Source organism: Ixodes scapularis, unplaced genomic scaffold (genome assembly GCF_016920785.2).
Source record: "Ixodes scapularis isolate PalLabHiFi unplaced genomic scaffold, ASM1692078v2 PGA_scaffold6__148_contigs__length_123643588, whole genome shotgun sequence".
In the NCBI taxonomy this organism is placed as follows: domain Eukaryota; kingdom Metazoa; phylum Arthropoda; class Arachnida; order Ixodida; family Ixodidae; genus Ixodes; species Ixodes scapularis.
In genome coordinates this window covers 17860097-17883686 of record NW_024609881.1, presented here as the reverse complement: position 1 = coordinate 17883686, position 23590 = coordinate 17860097, and the positions used below count along the sequence as shown (strand labels likewise).

Here is a 23590-nt window from a genome sequence, read left to right as displayed (position 1 = left end):
CAATTTTCGTGCAATAAAAAAAAAAAAAAAAAAATCACTGTATTAAGTGAGGTAACTGTGTGACATGAGCTAGGTCACTGTGTCATGTGAGGTCACTGCGTCATGTGACATGACGTCACAATGTCACATTATGATAGCGCAAAACTTCAGTGTATATGCATCATTACGCAACTTGATCATGTGAAGATTTCAGGTCACATCACGAGGCATCACACTATCACATGACACTGTGCGACTTGATGGTACTTAGTCTACCTTCTCTATCAAGGCTACATCACAGCACAGACATGAAAATGCTAAGAATTAGGCCCTATAAAAGTCAGTTCATCCATGCAGCGGTGCAGCGAGATGGCGCAGTCAGAGCTGCATGAGTGCTAGTGTCAGTGCTGACTCAGCACCGAGTTAGCACCGCATTGTGTAAACAGGAAAAGGGCCGAGTCAGGTGGAGCGGCGCGCCATTATTGTTCAAAGCCACCGCCGTGTCAGCACCTAGTGCTGCGCTGTAACTGTAAACAACCCTCAAAAGCTATGCAATTAAATAAACATTAGGAGAAACTACCTTCTTTTCTTGAAGAATCGGAGTGTGCTGGTAAGTTACAGGGATAACAGGAAAGCGACATAAAGGACAAAGGCAGAGAGTTTATTGTCCCGCCTTCGTCCTTTATATTACTTTCCTTTTATCCCTGTACCTCTTTTTTTTTTGTTTTCATTTACGCTAGCTAGCAGAGGCTCATGTGCACAGTTCTCTACCTATCTTCCTAGCCTTGCAAGCCACCCAGAGTAGCTCAACCTATGTGCTACTAAGTATCTTCTTTTTATTTTTAATACGGAATGTATTTATGAGCTGGATTTCATAGAGAAGCTTCTAGAGGCCCGTTCACACACTGGCACTCGACTCCAACTGACTGAGACAAGACCGGTTTTTAAAAATTTCGCGATGGCTTACGACCAGCTGCATTGCTGCGCATCCGATCGTGACCCGTCCTAACAGGCTTAAAAACCACTCTTGCCTCAGTCGGTCGGAGTCAAACGCAAGTGCGTGAATGGGAATTAATCTGTTCCTCATTGTTTTTTTTAATGAAAACAATAATGTTTCACAAATTGGTGTACTGCTGTTTAAACACCATAAGCAGCTGTGCAGTACTGCACTTGGCTCGTGATCCCCGAAAGTGTGGAAGAGAAAACCGCCACGTTCGCTCACTCCGATTATCGTCTCTTTAAACACAAGTGTGTGAACGGGCCTCAACGCTCGAGTGTGATAGAAAAGCATTACACGCAGGCCAAGGTAACATAAAGGGTGCATAGCCCGTAGCAGGCAATACACAATGTTCCAAAGAATGTAGAAAGCACAATCAGTCGTCATAATTCATACATAATCATAACCACAAACAATTTGAAACCAGAGAGACTCGCCAAGGAGTTCAGTAGGAATCGAACTCCGCAGTTCAACATTTTTGCTCGGCGCTACGAGTAGGAGATGATTGAGGGCACAAGCAACTGGAATAAGTACATATGACTTGCTGCGGACGGTCGCCTGCAGTAGCACATGACTGTCCACGTTCACTGATACTTAGTCCAGCATAGTTGGTTCGGCATTCTTAGTCTGCAAGCTACCGCTGGCGGCAAGTCATACTCAGTCCAGGGCCCTTAGTGAGCAGAAGACAGCCGGCAGCGAACCATAGTTAGTCCAGCACACTTAGTCTATGGGCGACCGTCGGCAGCAAGTCATATATATTCAGCAGGTGAACATTGCTGGTGATTCATACTTAGTACAACGGAGCATAGCTAATCATAACGCACACATAATACATGCCTGACACATTCTGGGGTTTCCGGGTTTAACAAAATGATCAAGGCAAGGTTAAATTTTTTATTATTTCTACGTATGATTAAATTACTATTATCATTATTATAGTTGTTGTTAAGGCATGCACCAGAACTGACCGGTGTGGATGCCGATGCGCAGCTTGAGCGTGGTGCCCGGCCGGTGGCGTATCTCGAAGTGCTTGACCGCGTCCAGGATCTCCAGGGCCATGGAGGCAATCTCCTGGGCGTGGGCATCCCCGTTGCGGATGGGCAGCCCGCTCACCACCATGTAGGCGTCCCCAATGGTCTCCACCTTGTACACGTCGTAGTGGCGGATGATAGAATCGAAGCAGGTGTAAAGGTCGTTCAGGAAGGTCACCACCTGCCACACAAACAACAATCAACCAATTAATAAGTCTATACAAATCATTCGGGAATGTCATCACCTGCCACGCAAACAATGACCAATCAATTGGTCAACCAATCAAAGCAGGTATACAGGTTTTTCAGGAAGGTCACCACCTGTCACACAGACGAGGCAACAACCAATAAATCAATCAGTCAAAGCAGGTGTAAAGGTCCTTTAGGAAGTTCCCGACCTGTCACAGAGACATTGCAACAACTAATCAATAAGTCAGTCGAAGTAGGTACACAGGTCGTTCAGGAAGGTAACCACCTCCCACACGGACATAAAAGAATCAGTCACCAATCAATCAATCAGTCAAAGCAGGTGCCCAGGACATTCAGGAAGGTTACCACCTTCCACACAGATATCACGCAATCAATCACCAATCAATCAGTCAGCCAAAGCAGATGTGCAAGTCATTCAGGAAGGTCACCACCTGCCACACAGACGTCACAACAACCAATCAATCAATTGGCTGAAGCAGGAGTACATATAATTTCAGAAAGGCCACCACCACCTGTCAAAGCCATATTGCAACAACAAATCAATAAATAAATAAGTCAAGTCCCCATTTGTGCACCCACATCACCTTAATCAGCATCATCATGATAAATCCATAAGGTCCCACTTGCCCCCCCATGTACTATTTTATTACCATCCCCACTCCCATCATAATAAAGTAATAATAATAAATAAATCTTGGTCACTACCTACCAAACATTTCCTATATAAATACATGCACTGGTTCACCACCATATATCCTTGCCATTATCACTGTCATTTTAATCAATCAATGAAAATCACCACCTGCCAGACATTACTCATCCATGCAGTGGTTCATCCCCATCATCATAATAGATCAATGGAGGCGCCACCACCTGCCACAAACATTCCCCATCCATGCACTGCTCATCACCATCGTCAGCCTCCTCATCATCATAAATAAATTAAGATCACCATCTGCTAAAACATCCCCCATCATGTAGTCCAGGGGTTCTCAAACTGCAGGGTTCCGGGGAACATAGGGGTTCCACGAGCTGGTCTCATGGGTTCCGCGAGCACTCAAATTGCAACCCCCCCCCCCACGCCGCAGGCTGCACGGAAGGACCATGCAAAGTGCCTTTATCTCACTTTGTACTGACATTGTGATTGACATGGTGGGGATATATGGGAAGCAACACAAGCAAAATTGCCTACAATTGTGCATCTGTTGCTTCTCGGTCGGCAAATATGGAGTGGGCGGGGGGGGGGAAGGGGGGGGGGGGGGGGGGGGGGGGGGGGGGTCCGCGGCAGTTTGTGAGGCTTCCTGGGGTTCCGTGAGACCAAAAAGTTTGAGAACCCCTGCACTAGTCTATCACCATAATCCCATCACCATCATAACATTATCATCATCGTCATTATCACATCATATCATCAAATCGCAAATCACAAACATATCCCCATTTGTGAAAATGAATGGAAATTTGAGATCACTAAGGGCAGGTACCGATTTTTGCAGTCAATTTCAGAGCGAGCCTCGGTATTGATAAGGTTCTGCATAGGCCAGCACGCCTTCCATCTTGGAGTCTAGGATGGTCACTGACCTGGAGTGGTGTGCTGGAGGCTGACATCTCGGTGAAGCCCACAATGTCACTGAAGTAAATGGTGACAAAGTCGAAGGATTCCGGCACCACCAGCTCACCCCTCATCAATTGACTAGCTACAGACCTGCAAGTGCCAAAACACGTTGCATCAGCCCTCCATTCACTCACTCTTTCACCCGTTTCACGTCCACCCGTTGCACAAAAAAAGGAACCATTCATGACTAATTGAAGATTATGCAGGGTCATCACTGAGCAATGGAAATGAAAGAGGCTCAGAACAGCTTAAAAAGTAATTGCATTGCGTGTATGTTTAAACAGCGACAAGTCAGTCTTAGCTGCAGATGAGAAATTTCGTCAGTGCAGTATCCCCGCTAGTCTGGGGTCTTTAAAGGGATTAGGAACAAAAATTGAAGGGGTAGATTAGTCTTGAAATGAAGTGCTCATTGGTCACTTAGCATATACACCAGGTTTCATGATTGTTAGAGCCCTATGTAATTGCAGTAAATAATTTACAAATGTTGATCATTCTCATCTGGCGACCATGGCAAGACTGAAGATGTTAGTCACATAATAGGGCCCACAAACCATAAAAGGGTTGATAACTGGGCTAGTTGGTAGTTAGACATATTAACGGCATTAGCGCACACGTATGAGGAAGAGAGAAGCGCTCTTTTCTGTCCCTTCTTTCTTCCTCATACGTGTGCGCTAATGCCGTTAATATGCCCACAAACCAGATGATCTCGACATGCAGCTGAACGCTCTCTTTCTAAGCGCCCCACCATGCTCACCATGCTACAATCGCACCCTCTCACACTGCTCGGTTATTCCAACGCTACTCGACTACTCTTGCTCTCACCCCCTTGCCCTTTGATCTTCCACCTGGCGTGCATGTGCACTGGCTGGATCACTATAAAACCTTGGGCTCGACGGTTTCCTCTCCAATCACACGCGTTGGGTTTCAAAGAAGGCTTGCGTGGCTCTCAACTCTAAAGCAGCTCCCAATTTTTTACAAAGTTTGTTGTGTGGTGGCATATTTGAATGTACAGGGCCACTGGTTTTCTCGTTGTGGTTGTCGAAAAATCCTATGCAACGAAAAGAGCGGAAACTTAAAGTTGCACGCAATGAATGGGCTTCGTCAGACGCGATGGTTTTGTGCGCTAATTATTTGACGGCCGAGTACTCTTCCATGCGAGACCGTCGCAAACGAAGGTGAGTTTGTCTGCAATGATTTCGCCAGTGGGTCGAAGTCAACATGACCAGCTTCCAACATCTCTCGATGACGACCACTCTCATCGCTGCTGCGATCAGTGTCGAAGACACCAACGAAGCGAGTGAGGCCATAGACGTCTCCATCTCGAAACTACATGTTCGAAACGCGAAAGGTAAACGAGGAAACTCCGGTAGGTAAATGAGGAAGCACTTGCAACCGAGTAGGACGGAGAGAGGCAAGACAGGTTTTTAAGCCTCATGCGACGTCTTAGGACCGGATGCGCTGCTGCGGAGCAGGTCTTATGCCGTCGCAAGAGGCTTAAAAACCGGTCTTGTCTCTCCTGGTCCTGCTCGCTTGCATGTGAAAGGTGCTTTACTAAACAAATTTAGCAAAAATATAGGAACATACAATGGGTTTTAACAGCATAGTCATCTCATATTTTAGTTTTTGAAGTATCCTAACCCCTTTAATGTACGTACACCAAGCAGTAGTAATACACAACCACAGATCGGTACAATGCTCATCGAGATCAAAATGGGCATCTGGGTCAGGGCCGGATTAAGGTACGGGCTAAGGGGGCTGCAGCCCTGGGCCCCAGGCTGTCGGGGGCCCCACGCTGGCCCCTGAAAATTTAAAAATGTTAATCATTCTTTTTTTTTTTTAAAGGAGGTTTAGGCAAAAAGCAGAAGATACAATCCGAAGGGCCTCTGGCGCAATGGCCTTCTCGTTCTCTTTTCCTCAACAAAGAAGCAAGGATGTCATAAAGTTCCCGTCTCTAGGTCAGCTGGCGTTTGTGAGCTCGTTGTGCAAGAGCGTGCCAGAACAAAAATTTAACATGGCCTCCCATGCCCCTTGTTAGATTTTTTTTTTTAAATTGGAGCTTGATGGAAGGACGGTTATTATGGAGCTTTCTTTTGTACTGGGGCCTCCTTAGCGTGTTTTACAAACAATTGTGGGTAGGAAGTTAAGCAAGCGTTAAGCAAGCAATGCAGATGGTTCACACATGTTGTTTTTAACCTTTTCGCGAAACTCCATATGGAGTTTATTCCAGAAGGATAAGTTTGGAACAAGCGAAAAGGTGCCGATAAATCTTCCGGATACCGTCTCTATAGCCACCAACAAAGAGGCGTTTCAAGGAGCTGGCATTTAAGACGCCCCTCAACAGTTTTCGATGGGTACTGACTGCAAGGAAGTGCTCTAGATTCGATATCTGGCCTGCCAGTGCAACTGAACACTCTTACTCCCAGCGAATGATACGAATACTGCAATGGTTTCACGAACCTCTGAGGTATAACCTTTTATTTTTTAACGTTGAGTCACAGAACAAAAATGGCCACCGAGGTCTAAATTACTGCATTTAAAAAGAACAAAATTAGTACTAAATCTGATGCAAAACATTTTACCCATTCAAAAAGACAGCGTGTAGATACAAAAAGAAAAGATGTTCTCGATTCTCATGATAAATTCTTTAAATGCAAATGTGCCCGAACGACAGCGGTCGATGTCTTAGAATCGCACGCAGTTTCTCCTATGCTTTAAATGCGGAAGTCTGTGTTTGTTCACGAAACGAGAGTTCAGTTATTAGAAAAGCATTTACGAAGTAGTTTGATCCTGATAAAGACTGCTTCAACCGACGAAATTTCTTTCTTGCCTATGTCACTTCCTTCACTGTTCACACCAGTAACTAATTAAAAGAGGGCTAGTTAGAAGTTAAAACACTTCCAATAATTTGGAACAATGACAAGAATAAAGACTCTAGATTTTCGTGGCAGTTGTCGAATTGCGAGGTATGCCGTTTAGGGGAAGCGAAATTAGAATGGGAATATTGCAGGTACCTTTTCGGTTGCTGCATAACTCAATTCATGTGTGATTAATGATGTCACTCGACATGTTAGCAAGAGGGTCACCTGTGCTACAAGTCAACATCGCGACCAATTTGTATAAACTGGCCCGGGCATGTACTCTATGAATCTAGCTGTAATTCTAGTCAAACAAATTCATGAACGGAGTCAACATTTTAAACGGAAGCAATTTAGCGTTATTTTTTTTGTTTTTGTGGTTAAGTTGCTGGATGTGAACGACAAATCCTAATATTTTACGCAATGTTTATTTGATTTCATTTTTGTACCTCAAAATTACTATATTGTAAATTGCTAGAGCGGTGGATTATTTGCGAAGTAGTTTTTAGTGATTTTATTTGTAGGAATTTTTCAAAGTGTGCTATGAATGAGATTTTTACATGTGCAGAGTATGCACCTGGTGCAGAATGTGCATCTCGTACGGAACGAAAGCTAAAACGTGTAAAAGTTCAGGGAAAAAACAAACAGCTGCTGTTGGACGTTGGGCACTAAAGATCCAATTTTATGGCACAAACAGTAATCTATCTAGCCTAAACGTCACAAAAAACCCAAAGTTACAGCCACGAGTGCTTTTTGTTTCGTTAAAAGCACAACCTAACACCACCGCAACTTTTTTTTTTTATATTTGTATATCTCAGAAAAGGGGCATTTTGCAATATTTGGTCTCCATTTTAAGGAGGAAAAAGGGCACCCGGGATTTTATTTCACATAAATAAACAGATAGGTGTTAAATCTGAGTAAACAGACTTAAACAATATAATCTAAAGTAAGAAAAAAAAACACATGTGGTTATGTGGCGCAAGTCACCGTCCAACTGTCACTATGGATTAATTATCCCTTCCATCTATCCTGTTTTAGAGAGCCTAGATTTCAAAGAGGGAGCAAGCGAAACTGAAACCATGGAGACGGCTCCAGCGTAGATTGGTCGTAAGTGTGTATGTGTTGTGTTGTCGCATAGAAAGAAGGCTAGCAAACGGAAGAGCGACAATGTCTGCCCTGCCTGCCCAACCCCGATCAACACTTTCGTCTTTTCGTCACCTTCTCGCTGTTCGTAATTCAAATGCGGCTATCGAATGGTTTGGAACCCTTCCAAATCTAGGCACACTAATTTTCCGTTTCATTCCGAATCAGAACTTGCAACTTGCGGTTCCAAAAAAAACAAAACAAAGAAACGACGACAATAACTTGGCTGGTTTTATTGGCGTGGTTAACGTGGTTTTCTTTCTGTGATCGTGCAGTCGCCGATTTCTGTGAGCACGGCGAGTTTGTTTTACACTGGCGCTTCAATCTGAAACGAGGGGCTTTACTCGTGAAAATAATTTGGCATGGCGCAGAATTCCGGCTTCCCAACAATTCCTCTCTGGAAGCGCACAAATGGGATGTTTCGGTTAGGGATGCCGCGAACCACCCTAGGTTCGATTTCGAAAGATTTCGATATTTTCTAACCGAACTGATGTTCGATTTCGAAAGGTTTTGATATTTTCGACCGTACGGAGATTCGAATTCGAAAAATTCGCAACTTTAGAAAATCGTGGAGTTTCGAATTCGAAAATTCGAAGCTTTCGCGGTTTCTAAAAGTTCGGGTTCGATTATTTTGAATATTTTTTTACTTAAGGTTCGAGAAATTCGAAGATTTCGAACTTTCCTAACTTGAAATTCGAGAGATTCGAATGCTTCGAATTTCTTTAAATCTGAAATTCGAAAAATTCGAACGTTTCGAATTCTTATAGACATGAAGTTCGATAAATTCGAAGATTTCGAATTTCTTTCTACATAAAGTTTGAAAAGTTCGAAGGTGTCTATTCTCTTTTAGCACTAAATTTGAAAAAGAAACTTAGGTTTCAAAATTCTTTAAAGTCCAAGTGCGCAAAGTTTGAAGTCCGGTTTTCATGCTCCGTCACAGTTTCAGTCTCAAATAATGTTTTCATGCCTCACTGGTTTTCACGAAATCAGGTTTAGAAATGTTCGGATGTGATATTCAGATTGTGCGCAGTTGGTCAGGCAATTAAATGAGACGACGAGTGTCCCGGATGTGCTGGACTGTTTGCCAGTGCAGAGTGACGTGTGCAGATCAGTAATTGTGGCCGCCAGCCCGAGGGGGGGAGGGGGGTCTCTAACGTGCATCATGCAGTAGTGGTCACATGAACGCACTGTTTAACGACACTCATCCAGTTTGAAACGGCCAGGGGCAGGCAGGTGGTTGAGGGTCACTTGAGGCTCAGAAAAACCTTGAAGCAATCTGGCAAACTGCCTCCCCACCCCCTTGCACGCTGGTAGTAATCCGCTCGAACACCGCCCGAGTGACGCTGGCATAGAGTAAGTTTAGTTTGTACATGATGCGAAATCCTGAGACTGGGAATGAATTTTGAAAGAAAAAGTGTAGGAAGACAGAAAAAAGGGGACAGGACAACGTCTCAAACTCAGCTCAAGACAACGTCTCAAACTCAACTCAGCTGAAAACTGAGCTCAGGACAACATCTCAAACTCAACTCTGCTGAGTTTGAGACGTTGTCCTGTCCCTTTTTTTTCTTTCTTCTTACACTATTTCTTGCGAATTTCATTCCCAGTCTTGGGATTTTGCATCATGATCAACATACACCAGCTTGCCTGCACCTTGACAATTTTTTAGTTTGTAATTGTTTTGGAGGTTTATTTTCGGAGATGGAAGAAATGCCGAGCAAAAAGCACAGAAGCCGACACAACTTGAGGTCGAGGAGCGTTCTACCATACCAGCAGCGTCGGAAGAGGAAAAACGGGGGGAGGGCTTCAGTCTCCTCTTCCCCCCCCCCCCACAGATATTTCGGGCTGTTAAAGAAAACAATACGGGGAAAGAGGGAATGGTCGAGCTTATTTTATTCTGAAACTATTTATGCATATGTACAGCTACTGTTAGAAACTCGTTGTCAGAAGGCACTACTCGTCACATGCTTAGTGGTTCGGAAGTTCAAAGCTATGTCTTTTCGACCTAAAACTGTGCCATTGGTAAAAAAATAATAAATAAATAAATATAACAATAAATGCAAACAATAAAAAGCTGAAGAAAAAAAAACTATCAAGGATCCACCGGAAGTGTGGTATTCTTGATTATTCAGAGACCCAGAACTACGAAACAAATTTCTCCTACCAAAATGTGTACAGGCTAAAAGAAACACGTCCAAAAAAAAATTAAATGAAAAAAAAATAATAATAATAAATGTTTTTTTGTTTTTTTTTATGACGTGCCGAATTTGAGCAATATTAGAAATCTTTTTTCCCGAGTTAATTTATTCCTCAACGTGAAAAGAACAATGTATATATTAATTTGTATTCTGCTGATAGTAATGACATGTACTGTCTGTGGTGTTAATTTAAATGCAATACCTCAAACAATTTCGACGAAAAAAAAAAACAAGTTTAGGGTATAATTGCCTGTAGATACATATTTGGATATTCCTTCGAAACTCGTCTTGAACAACAATAATAATATCTTAAGACGACACTTACCTAGGTTATACATTGATCATTTCTAAAAAGTTTAACATCTCTACCATAAATATCTTCGGCTATAGCGCGCTTCAAATGTGGCACAAACGACAACTGTCAAAAACCCGTCGTCCTTCCTCGCTCCTTCGGGAATCTATTTCTTTAAAACCAAGCATGCCAGATGATTGAAATAAATGGCATTGTCTTTCGCAAAGAATGCGGCACAACATGTAAAAATGCGAGAAAAAAAAATTACGAATGTACCTCACTGCTTAAATCCAAATGAAACCGCCCGCCCGTCTTCCGAAGTTCGACGAACTTCGAACTTTTACCCTAAAAATTCGAAGTTCGTCGAACTTTTGACTTTTCAGGAATCGAAAGTTCGAAAATTTTCGAATTCTTTAGATTAATAAATTCGAAAGTTCGAAAATTATCGAATTTCTTAGCGTAGAAAGTTCGAAAAGCTTCGAACTGGAATTTCCGTAAAATTTCTCGATATGAAAAGTTCGGAAATTCGAAATCTTTCAAACCTTTCGAACCGCTTGATTCGATCATCGAAACTTCGATTCGAAAAAAGTTTGCGGCATCCCTAGTTTCGGTTGCGATTCAAGGGTAGATCGTGTTACGAACGTGAGTAAATCTGCGTGCTATAAAGTTTGTGGCGTTCGTAACTTTTCTTTTTTCAAACCTGTGCAATAGTCAAACCTGTGCAATAGATTTTTGTGGAATGGTGGGACCAAGAGGTGTTTCTTGCATGGTCCATCTAACATCACGGCGCTCACTTCGGGAGAAAAAAAGGCTTTTTCTGTCAGCTCCGCGCGCGTCTTTGGCCATATATTTCGAATATTTGAGTGACTGAATACTAGGAATTCGATTCGTGAATCGAATTATTCGGGAACTTTCTATTCGATTTGAGTTTGTATATTCAAATATTCGCACGCCCCTAGTTAAGAAGCTAAAAACAGTGCAAAGACAAACGAAGGACGAGCAGAAGTCCGTTTTCGTGTTTATATAGTTTCTTAATGCATAACCAAAGTACCCAAATTTCAACAGTACTACAAAATTATCTCGGATGCACTTTTTCCATACCCTGTGCTATACCTTGCCTCATTTAAGCTCCAATAAATATTTCAATAGCATGATCATACTTTCAACATTGAACCATTTTAGTCGTAGACTAATCGACATAAATCTTTTCCCTTTCGCAATGGACAAACAACTGTAACTCACTTATTTTAATGAAATGGTACAGTCACCATGGAGCGTGTAGTGAGTGTAGTTAGATGCACTGCATCGGCAACTGTTCTAAAGCAAAATTATAAAACACATGTCACATTGCAAAGTGTGTTCGGCAGTGACAAAATTATTTTTATTCTTTACTTCAAATCAGGCGAGAGCGTGGAATGCATGTACTATAATACGTTCTCCTTGGCCCTTTTGTAACCTGGCAATAGGTCTATTACAAAAGGTGCCCACCCTACCTTGCATCCTTTCTGCAAGTTTTTCCCGCAGGCCTAAATCATGTGCCCATCCCCCAGTTTCTCTGGATTTTCTCCAACTTCTAGGTTCTGACTGCCATGAGAGAAGAAAGCTGGACGTGCGGACACCCACTTGGGCAGCATCCTGTGCAGGAGTGCCTCGGTCTTTTTCTTCTCCTCCTCGAGCAGGCAGGTGCGTTCCTCCACCAGCTCCTCCAGGTTGTTGGCATACTTCTCCATCATGGCTATCATGTTGTCCATGATGTTGGGCTTCCTGCAGGGGACAGCAACAACCACAGTGTACAGCGACTGCTTTCTGCAGGCACAATAAACATGTGCCTGTGGCAGCCCGTGCTATTTTTTTTTTCCGAGTTACTTCTTTGGAGTCCATGTATAACAAAGAAGCGAATATACCGTAAAATACCGGGCAAGCGCCCACTCAAAATTTTGAGATAATAATGAAAAAATGGGGGATGGGCGCTTGTCTGGTCATCAATTCTACATATCAATGTACTGTGCATATTTTCTCCGATTTTACAAATTTGGGTATAGGCGCTTAATGTGGTATGGGCGGATGCACGGTATTGTACGGTAGCGAAGTGATTTCCGGTTCCCGTCGACTTCATTATGACCCTTCTCAGCAGGAATTCTTGCATAAATCTTCTTCACCTGGCATTCATAAATCTTTACCTTCGGCTAAAATCATTATAGAGCTGAGAAAGGTCGATTTAGTTGGGAACATAAGGCATAAGTTCTTAAACTTAAACTAAGCTGCTCCAGGGGGACCCCCTAGAGCACCCCAGGAGTCCCCTAAAGCAATCTGGAATTCTTAAACTTCTCAATATCGAGAAATGTGAATTTCTCTTCATTGATAATCAAAAATACCCTTCCTTAATTTTCTTGTCATTTAGACAATAAAGAGCAATAAAGCAGTGCAAAAGCCTACAGACCTTATAAACAATAATGCCCATGCTAAGGAATGTTTGGGACATAGCTAAGCATCAATATACAGCTCGTATATGCTGAAATTGTGCTTAGGCTGAAACAGCACTTTACTTAGGGGCAGGAACGACAGAGGAAATTTAGGAACTCGGGAAAATCTTGACTCTGGGGTCCCTTCTCATAGAACCCAATTTGAGAATCCCTGCCCTAAGTGTTCCCCAAAGTACCCCAAGGGTTCCCATAGCACCCCAAGTGTCCCACAAACTCCCAGATTTCCACAGCCGTCCTTATTCCTAAATTATCAGCATTAATTATTATTTTGGCTCAGGCCAGCCGCGACGACGCTGAGAAGTCAGTGGGCAATGCCAAGCAAGCCCGTGGTGCTGCAGAATACTAGGGTGCAAGACGTGGTGAACACAGATAAATAAATAGCGGTCTGCAGGTCGAAAAGAAAATGTACTTTTGGTTTAGACAGGGTTATGTAAGTTGCAAGCCATCCACTGATGCCCGACCATGTGCCAAAGACTCCCTCGTATGTGCATTGCTGTTTACAAGACTGGTAGGCTTCTGCAATGAGTCGCTATGAATCACGAGAGACCTTCCTTTAAACCGCAAAGTCTGAGAACACCTCCATTAAAGGACCACTAAAAAAAAAAAAGGCGACGCGTGTCAAAAAATAAATTTTACGCGAAAAATTCTTTTTTTACCGCAATATTGATGGCGAAAGATTTATTTGAAATTCTGCGCGCAAGATCCATGACGTCACGGAATGGTCATTCGCTCAACGAGATAGCAGTTCGCACTTTCCACCTCAACATGAAGGTGAAGCCAATCCACGTCTCCTCCATGCACCCGAAATGCCGAGAGAGAAAACAAGTCGAAAAGAGGTGACTATCATCTCAATTGCATCTTGCACCGTCAATGTTGCAATAAAAAAAAAAAAAATTTTTCACAGAAAATGTATTTTTTTGACACGCGTGTCCCAACCAGACTGTTTAAAATTTTTTTTTTTTTCTGTTCAGGAGTCTTTTAAGGGATGCCAGAAAAATTGAGCATTCCTGTATTAATCCACGCCACAAAAATGTCACGCTGTTGCCTGTCTCGATCCTGGCGGTGACACACCGACAGGGGTGGATGTGGTAGACACCTTTTCCACTGCTCATCCCTCTCCAGCCTGACAGTCTACGAAAGCTTCCGCGGTCAGGACGCTGGACAGTTAAATTCGCCTTAGCTCGTACATTTTGCTGAAGCTTCTATCACCTCCTGCCAGAATCGGGACATCCGACAGCAAGACACGGCGGTACAATCGACTCATTAATTCAAACCCTTTTAATTCAAACTTTCGGATAATTTAAACCAACATGCAGGTCCCATCCTATGCGTCTCTTTGAGAGGAAACTCCCGGTAACTCAGTCTCTGCTTTATTCAAACAAATTTTCGGTCCCCCTCGAGTTTGAATTAACGAGATTTGGCAATTCTTGCAATGTCATTTATTGCCTCTTCGGGGTCACTCGATCTAAGAGCAGTGTGGGACGGTAAACACACGAGTCGAAAATGCGTTTCCTGCACCGCAGCGCGACTGTGTGGATGCCGGACAGCGTCTGCTCACATTCCCTGGCGCATCTTCTTGAGCCTCTCCTGGACTTGGCTGAGCTCCGGCCTGGAGTCGGGCTTCTCTGCCCAGCAATCGTGCATCACATGCAGCACATAGTCCTGGCACTGGAGGGTCTCCACGGGCGGTCGGAACAGCTCCTTGCCCATGGGCCCCTTCTTGACGGCCTCCACAATCACTGTGAGAGAGCGAACGTTGCACCTAAGGACCCTCTCGCTCATTTGCAACAGAGTTTATCAAAAAGTCTAGAGCGTTCCAAACTTTTTAATATCGAGAAACTTTTACCTGCCTTGAATGGCCACCAAGGAACCGGTCCAGACATCGATACAGCAAAGCAGTGCAAAAGTCCTTGTACACAACAATGCACATATTACTAAAGAGTATGTAAGAATAACTTGACTTCCCCCTGAACTAGAGCACAACTCACACCTTCCAGGCAACTGGTGGCTGCCGACAAAATCCGCCTGGTCCAGGATTCAATCCCAGGACCTCTCCAAGGCTAGCAAAGTGCTCTACCAACTGAGCTAACCGGGAGCTAACAGTCAGTAGAACAAATAAATGTTAACAGTTGCCACCAGTCTTGATCAAGTCACTGCAAAGAATAGATTGGATGTTAATAGTTGAAATAATGATTTTCACGGGGAAGTACCCAAGGTGGAGAAGATATATGTAAGAATAAATTAACTTCCACCCAAAATTAATTTTTTCGGATATCTTTAGCAGTCACCAGTCGCCTAGAGCAGGGGTCTCAAACACGCGAACGGTAGGTCATACGTGGCCCGCGACTACAAGCCCCGATTTTCTTGTCTCGAGCGCTAGAAATGACTTGCACCATAGTGATCTCACTTCAACGATTCATTTTCACTTAAAAAGTAGCTATGACCTTTTAACGTATTCACATAGTTTATACTTATCGGTGTTAATTTGCCCTTTGTTTTGTTTTACTTTTGCTTTATTTTTTGTAATGTACTACAATTCCGCTATTAGGCTGCAAGTGCGAGCTCTTCTTGGAATGATGCATCCCGTGCGCAAACTCTCGATCAGCAGAAGCAACTGCCAAAGATAAAGCGCAACATGCTCGGGATTCTCGCCTTAAAACAAATAGCACCATTAAAAGACAAGTATTTGTTCAGTGTTGTAATAAAAATTGTCAAGAAAGCAAGAACTACCAAATTAACTGAGTTTTTAAATACATGTTTAGATTGGTTAATAACTGAGTCAACTGAGCACCACAAACAACATTGTACTGGCTCTCTTTTTTGTTCTATTAAAAATGCCCGCACGTTGGCGGGGCATATATATTATAAAAAAATAAATAAAAAATCATATCATTTAGACAAATCAAATCTAAAGATGTCACTGGCAAAAATGGGAGTTTAGTAAAAGCTAAGAGCACAAGGCTTCTTCTCTTTAAAATCTTTTAAAAACCATGCACCCCCCTCCAATTTACGTTAATTGGCCCTCGACCTTTCCGGTGTGGGCTATCTGGCACCCACACTCAAATGAGTTTGAGCCCACTGGTCTAGAGCAGGGATTCTCAAACTGGGTTCCAAGGAACACAGGGGCCCACGAGCTGGTCTCATGGGTTCCGCGAACACCCAAATTGCAACCCCCTCCCTTCCCCCCCCCATGCCGCAGGCTGCGCGGCAGGACAATGCAAAGTACCTTCATCTCACTTTGTACTGACATTGCGATTGATATGGTGGAGATATATGGGAAGCAACACAAGCGAAATTGCCTACAATTGTGCATCTGTAGCTTCTCGGCTGGCAAATATGGAGGGGGCGGGGGGGGTTCCGTGGCAGTTTTTGAGGCTTCCTGGGGTTCCGTGAGGCCAAAAAGTTTGAGAACCCCTGGTCTAGAGGGTGCAAGTTGTGCTCTACTTCAGGTGGAAGTACGAGTTATTAAAGCAATAGCTTTATAGGGCCAACCAGCCTCAGGAGCCACACAATCACCACATGTAGATTGGTCAATCCGAAAGTGCAAAACAATCTTGAAAAAAACGGCAATCAGTGCCAGAGATTTAACCCTGGTCATTGGCATGGAAGCCAAATGCGCTGCTGACTAAGCTATGAGCCCAGCATGTAGCAATGGGTGGAGCAGAAGCAGATGTCCGCTCAGATGTCGGTGTGGGTAAAAGTGTTCCACTCCAAAACGGGCGGATTTCTCCCTGTGCCCTTTAGCATCATAGGCTCACTCTGTGGCTCCTTATCGGTGGGTCCCCAGGGCCCCTGTCTGCCGATGATCTCGTGCAGGATGATGGCGAAGGCGTAGACGTCATCCTTCTGGCTGCCCCTCGGGAACGCAGACGGGTTGCGCAGCACCTCCGGAGAGCGCCACATCTGGCCTGCGAGTAATCCAAGGGCTCTTGTCAAAGCCATTACCATAGTTTCTGGACTACAGTCCATTTTACTAGGGTGAGAGGAGAGAAAGAAACGAGCCTTCATGTTTGGGCAGTTCCCGTAGTCCCTTTCCCTCTTTTTCCCTGCTGAATCGGTTGAAATGCCCGTCGATGACGGTTGGTTTGTTGTCCGACATCAGGATCGGATGCATGCGCTTTCTCTTTCTAGAGTGCAGCTCTTAGGCGCTTATTTCCGGTTTGAACGGCGTCACCGTAGTCGTAACTGCACGGTGCATTATGGGTCGTTTCCCATAATTACGTCACACGTAATGTCACGAGGGTTATGAGTCACATTGCGAGTGACGTCATTATGAGAAACGTTCCATAATGCACTGCACGTGACGTCACAAGTGACGTCACGTGCGGTGCATTATGGAATGGTCTATACATATTTAAAAGTGGGATTTGTATACGGTGCAGACTGTATACAACGGTTTGTTTTTGCTATATTGTTTATTGTAATGAGACCGGGAGGATTTTGCAAATGACAGTATATTAATAATAAGTTATGAATGATACAAGCTTCCTTGTGAGACAGTAAAGCAGGCATTCGTAAAGGTGCGTTGTTGACACTGCCAACAAGACTGTCCCTGAGTAAGGTGACACCCCGTAAGATGTCAGTGAGCCAGCGAGACTGTCCCTGGAGTAAGTTAAGACTTTGGAAGATGTCAGCTGACAAGACTATCTCTAGAGTATTCTGACACCCTGGAAGGTGTCAGTGAGCTAAAGAGACTGTCTCTACAGTAAGCCGACACCCTGTAAGGTGTCAACAAACCAACAACCATTTCTAGAGTAAGTTGACACTATGGAAGGTGTCAACAAGCCAAAGAGACTGTCCCTGCACACCCTGGAAGGTGTCAAGAGCCGAGCAAGACTGTCCATGGAGCAAACTGACGCCGTAAAAGGTGTCACCAAGCCAACAAAGCTCACCTGGAGTAATCTGACACCTGGGAGAGCGTTATACTGACCCCGGTAAAGCTGGTAGTCATCCTTGTTGGACTTTGTAGACGCATTGCTCGTCCTGAGCTCGAGCAGCCCGAAGTTGGTGAGGCGTAGCACCCACAGGCTGGTCACCAGCACGTTGGACGACTTGAGGTTGCCGTGAACCTTCAGGTCACTCTCGTGCAGGTAACGAAGCCCCTGCAGAGTGAAGGCACCTTGTCAATGCTTAATTGGTTTTTCAGACCCCTTCAATGTCGTTCATTCAGCTCTCGTAGGTTGTTTTGCACTATGCCTTTTGTACGCACTACCATACCATAAAATACAGGGCACACGCCCATCGTACAATACGGGCCCACCCCTGTATTCTATAGCATTTGGAAAATAGACAAATAGTATATCTTTACATGTTGTTGACCTAAGAAGCAGCCATCCCCCAGTTTTACATGATTATCTCTAAATTTTGAGTGGGCGCTTGCTCAGGATTTTAGGGTGGCCTTTTGCCTCTATCTTCTCACACATTAGTGGATAATATTATAGAAGACTGCGAAATAATGCAATGGTGGGGTGCTAGACTTTTGATACCGCTATCAAAATTATCAGGAAAATAAAAGCCATCCCTGTGAAGAGGTTTTTGGAGGACATGTCGAACTTTGCCAATTGCCCAGTGAAATGGGTGACAGTGTGTCTTGCTATGTTACCCAACACTGGTAACACAAGTGGAATTCCTAGAGCAGTGTCATTGTGAATCCAACATGCAAGTGTGCTCAAACAAAAAGACAAAGAGTGGCCCTAGAAAAGTGGCAGAGATTTTAAGAAGGAGGCAAAACAAGTAACAATGATATGAGAATCAGTCTCCTGCAGAAATACCTCAAAAAGCCTAACACTACTCTGTTTCATACTTAGTATACAATGTTGTCGAAACCAAGGTTTCATTTATGGTTTTGTTAGAGCAAGAATATGTGCAAATGATCTGTGAGGTCTAACCCCATGCTCACACCAGCAGCCTTGACAGCGTTGTACACTAAGTATAAAACAGAGTATAGATCGAGCTATCATAAAACAAGTAAAAAAAATGTTAAAAACACTGTGCAAACATATGAGAAAAAGAAAAGGGAGAGGTATTCGTTTTTGGCCTTCACCAGCTTGCCTGTCTCTTTTCTCTTACTTCTTCAAGCAATGAGAAAAAAAATTTTTTTCTTGCATAATGTAGATTGTAGAATTAAATTTAAAATCCAGAGAGATGCCCCACCCCTGAAACGCGACCCAGGCCTATTCTTGGCTTGATTTGCTATTTTCTTTTAAACACCAAAAGATAGCCTACTCCTAGTAATTGTAGTGTTCAGATCAACAATACATGATCTCGGCATAAATGGGTCTAGTTAGCTCTGGCAGGATTTAAGTAGACATCGCTGACTGGGAAGCAGTTACCTTTGCTTCATTGCCCCTCGCTGCGATGTAAAGTTTGGCAGGGACACATTAATCTAAAGATATAATTTTCTTTAAATTTTCTTGACTGCACATTGAAAAATAGCCCACTCTTTATTTTCACCTAATGTTCTCTCAAATTTAGGGTGAGCTATCTCTTGAGATAGTACAGTAATATATTGCTAGAATTTTTGAACTGCAGAGTGCTCTACCATATTATAGACAAACACAAAAATTATGGATGACACAACAAATAAAGATGAATAGCTAAGGTACAAAAAACGCTTAGGGCAACCCTTATGACCCTGACAAAGTGGCTGTATCGAACGGTACAGACAACAACAGGAGGCAGGATACTTAAGTTAATGTGAAGATAATGAGAAAATCACAATTTAATGGGAACCAAATACAAATTGCTTACAAGAATCTGGGACAGAAGTGTAGCTCAATTATCAAACATGCAATACTTAAGGTGAGACATGGGTCTTTGGAGAAAAAAAAATCCATCAAAACAGGTTTTTTTTTGAAAATGGTGATCTCAATTTCTACAGCTATTTTTCTTTTGATCTGCCAAGCTTCTTATTTTAAAGATTAATATTTGAGCCATAATTTTATTTTGTTATTATCTACAGTGTGATCCACTTATGAAGATAATGAGAAAGCCTGAAATTTCGATCGTTATAACCGATCATCGTAGTATCTGGCCCAGAAACGGATTGTTTCTAGTCTAGACACTTTAGAAACTGATCACCATAAGTGGTACACCCTTATATGTGGTATCGTTGTAAGTGGATTGCACTGTATATAGGATGAAATTGAGCTGAAACTGGTGCTTAAACAATCCTTTCTCAAAACACAAATTTTGGACTCCTTACAAATTTTCAGGAGGGATATCTCAGCATCTAGGGCAGAGTGAAAGATAACTTTTTTTTTATCGCCATGTAGCTAAATGTGCAAAGCATGCAATGTTGGAAGCAGAATTTTCAATATAGGGGTAGAAAAAGTTTTAACTAAGAAAATGTTTTATTGTTTGTTAGCCCCACAATGAGCACTGAATTTCACTGTGTTGTCTAAAAAGTGCTTCCAACATTGCATTCTTCATAATTTGAAGCATATAACTATATGTTAAAACATTCGTTTTTAAAAAATTATTTTTCTTTATATTTTGGAAATAAAGTCTAATTAATTATATTATCCTGAGCAGCTACCTACTAATAAAAAAAAAAGATATTTGAAGTCAGCTCAAAAGTCTGAACAAGCTGTGCTGTTTCATTGGGCTTGGCCAAAAATAAAGAAAAAACCCCAAGACGCAGTGTTCCCCATTAACCAGGTAAGCAGAACATTGACATTTGAATGCACCTGTCTCTCAAAGTTTAAGAGAATGGGTTTCCCCAGGCTCCCAAGTTCCCTTAACCATCACTATCCCTAACCAAAGTGTTTTCCCCACTTAGGTACCGTTTTAGCAGATTTCAGCCTCCCATTCATGGACCTACCCCTATTGCATTTAGCCAATCAGTCCCTTGTGCTATGTACATAACAGTCTACAAGGTATGTACGGTAGGCTTCTGCACTGGTGTACTGCATCCATGCTAAGACCAGAAGGGTTCCTCAGACATCAATCGAGAAGACGGGTGCTCGCTGGGATCAAAAAGTCCCTGGATGTTTGTTTTACTAAGTCCTCACGAAAGAAGGCAATATAGTGAAAACAATTACCGCATCTCCACGTGGTGAATGATGCTGAATGGGGCGAAGCTCTGGTGGTGCTGATGATACTGATTTTGGTCATAGGTAGTGCTGATGGTGCTGATTTTGTTTGTGCTGATGGTGCAAAGTTTAACGCGATTATATACGCATTTGACCGCAGCACCCCCTCCTGTATAGAAGTTGAGCGGCTAGATGCAAAGTTTCATCCATGACATCCCCATCTCTCGAGTTACTATCACATCTCAAAGCCCCCTACTCGTCCCGCAGTCGTGACCGAGTGTTTAAGGTGATGGATTAGAAATCCATTAGGGTCTCCCCGCATAGGTTCGAATCCAGTCGACTGCGCAAACATTTTTTCTTTTTTTTTTAAGAAGAAAGATGGGATGGCAATTGATGCAAGCACGGATGCCGAACGGACAAGGCTAGACCCTAAGGAGCTTCGCCCCTAAAAATTATTTCCCTGTACAGTGGAGCTTGCCCAGACACCTTGTAAGCTGCGACTACACCAAATTGTACCTTGGAACTTTCACCATGGTTTCTCCACATACCATTGCCTTTCCCCTCTCCCAAAGTAATTTCAGTTTTGAAAAAATAAGGTGTATTCATTATGCTCGTGTTCTAGAGATACGTATTAAATCAAATCTTACAAAACGTAGACTGCACAACAAATGCAATTTTTTGTCTCCATGGCTATACTCCAAGAGAGTAGAAAGAATCCAGTTTCTTACATTATGCACACCATACATTGCTGGATTTTAGGAGAATTTCTGAACACAAAAGCTCATGCAAGAACTCACCTTGATGAGATCAAACACAAATGATGCGATGAACATGTTGTCTAGCTTGATGACGTCATTTTCAAGAATGTCCTGGGAAAGAAAACAAAAGCCTTTTCTTCAGAAATGTTGAAATTATGCCCCAAGCTGCTGCACTAGGGAAAAAAGCAAGAAGGTAGGTTAAAACATCGTACACCCAATAGGTGCCACATTTCCAGAAAACAAGCATGGACTGTATAAGTGTCAGACACAAATGCGCCTGCCTTCGTTTTTCTTTCAATCTGAGATTTGAGAGCTTTCTTTCATCAGCCCGAAACCAGGAAAATAATGTCCTGGAGTTTGGCAACATGATTATGTAAGTAGGTGTCTAACCTACCCCTGTCAATTGAGTGCACCTCAGCTCACCGAACGTCACTTCAAGTGTTTCGGTGCCACAGGGAAAAGTTAGTGTCACTCAGAAACGATGGCAATAACGATCAGTATAATAGTATTAGACACGCAAAATGTTTAAGTAAATGCATAAACGTTTCGGTAATATTTTGGCTTTTTAATAAAGAGACGTTACGAGACAATGCTATGATAATATAATGAACAATACTTTTGCCAATTGGACGATTCTGATTGATATTTGCAAGCCAAGCTAAAGAAGAAGCAGATCCAAACTTGGCATTCCGCTTTGTCCCACAAAGGCTTCCAAGCCCTAACACTGCGTTATTAGATCATGATTAACATGTTGTCTAGTATAGCTACATGCTGAAATTGAAGTAGGCTCCATCTTTCTCTGCTAACCAAGAAAGCACTGGAATGACTGACTTTGTCATTGCCTTTTATCTATTCTCTGCGGTGCTAATCTTGGAACAGATCAGTTTACTAAAGGTGGCCAAGCTGCGGCTCATTGCATGTTAGTGTGCAGCTCGCAGCTAATAAATATCTCATTATCATTAATATGTCAGACTCAGTATCTTTTCAGTACTTATCATTCAAGCAGAAAACGCCCTGCCGTGCATGCATATGCATCGACAGATATTACTAAGAGAGCTACTGTGCCTGGTGTCATCTTTTTCCACAGTTCAGACTAGAAAAATGTCAGAATGTAAAAAGGCAATTATCGAAATGGTCTATACACCTTTGCAGCTCTTAACACCCAGGCAAAAAGTGCCGAGTCGCTGCTGTAGATGCAAGAGTATTGTCTCGTATTTCGCAAAAGGGTATTACCACAACTGCTCAGAATGCATTGCTCCGTCAAGCACACAAAGACAGCAGTGAAAGAAAGGCGATTATCTAAATGGTCTCCGGAATCAACCCGTAAAACATCCACGGAGTGCTATTAAGCTCAACTTACAATTATGAGCGTAGATTGTGTTCGGAAAGCCCGGTGATAAGCCGGGACTCACCTGAAGATTTCCTTTCATGCAGAGCTCGGTGACAATGTAGATGCAGTTGGGTTCCACACAGGCGCCCACGAAAGGGTTCACATTCTCATGGTGGAGCTCACGCATCTGGAAACAGGAGTGCAAGGCAGTATTGAGAATGTGGCCTGCCGACGTCTCTTCCATCCCAGTGTCCTAACCCTTCTGAGTGAGTCTTGCATTTGCTGGAAAGTGTGCAGAAAAAAGGTGCACCCTGCACCAATACCAGTAGGCTGCGGTGCAGCAATTTATATGTCGCCTACCACCATAGAGTTAATATAATAATCCAAAGGGAAAGGTCCCGTGCATTCGGGCCGCTTTGGAATGGCGTTGCATAAGACGTGGACATTGGTGGTTCTAGTTGGTGGTCCCGACAGGCCCATATCGCTGGCAATGCCTTAATATAAACAAAGTAACAAAACATCACTTGTAAGGTCCCTTCCGTAATATCACGAGTCATCGCCCAGCCCCCTTAAGCCTGAAATTCACAAAAAAAAAGTGAGGTTGGCCATGTCTCAAGGGGCAAGCTTAAAATATATGTTTCGAAAAAATTACAGGAGGGCACTCAAGACTGC

General features: G+C 43.1%; 1 protein-coding gene across 1 annotated transcript in view; it reads right to left on the bottom strand.

Moving 5' to 3' along the window:
- Positions 1 to 23590, bottom strand: part of LOC8023073 (receptor-type guanylate cyclase Gyc76C) — a 183684-nt gene that overhangs the window by 12956 nt on the left and 147138 nt on the right. Inside the window, 8 exon segments of the mRNA XM_042294397.1 lie at positions 1945 to 2188; positions 3796 to 3919; positions 11938 to 12078; positions 14356 to 14536; positions 16556 to 16705; positions 17728 to 17899; positions 21628 to 21699; positions 23001 to 23105. Coding sequence (XP_042150331.1) covers positions 1945 to 2188; positions 3796 to 3919; positions 11938 to 12078; positions 14356 to 14536; positions 16556 to 16705; positions 17728 to 17899; positions 21628 to 21699; positions 23001 to 23105 — 1189 coding nt within the window.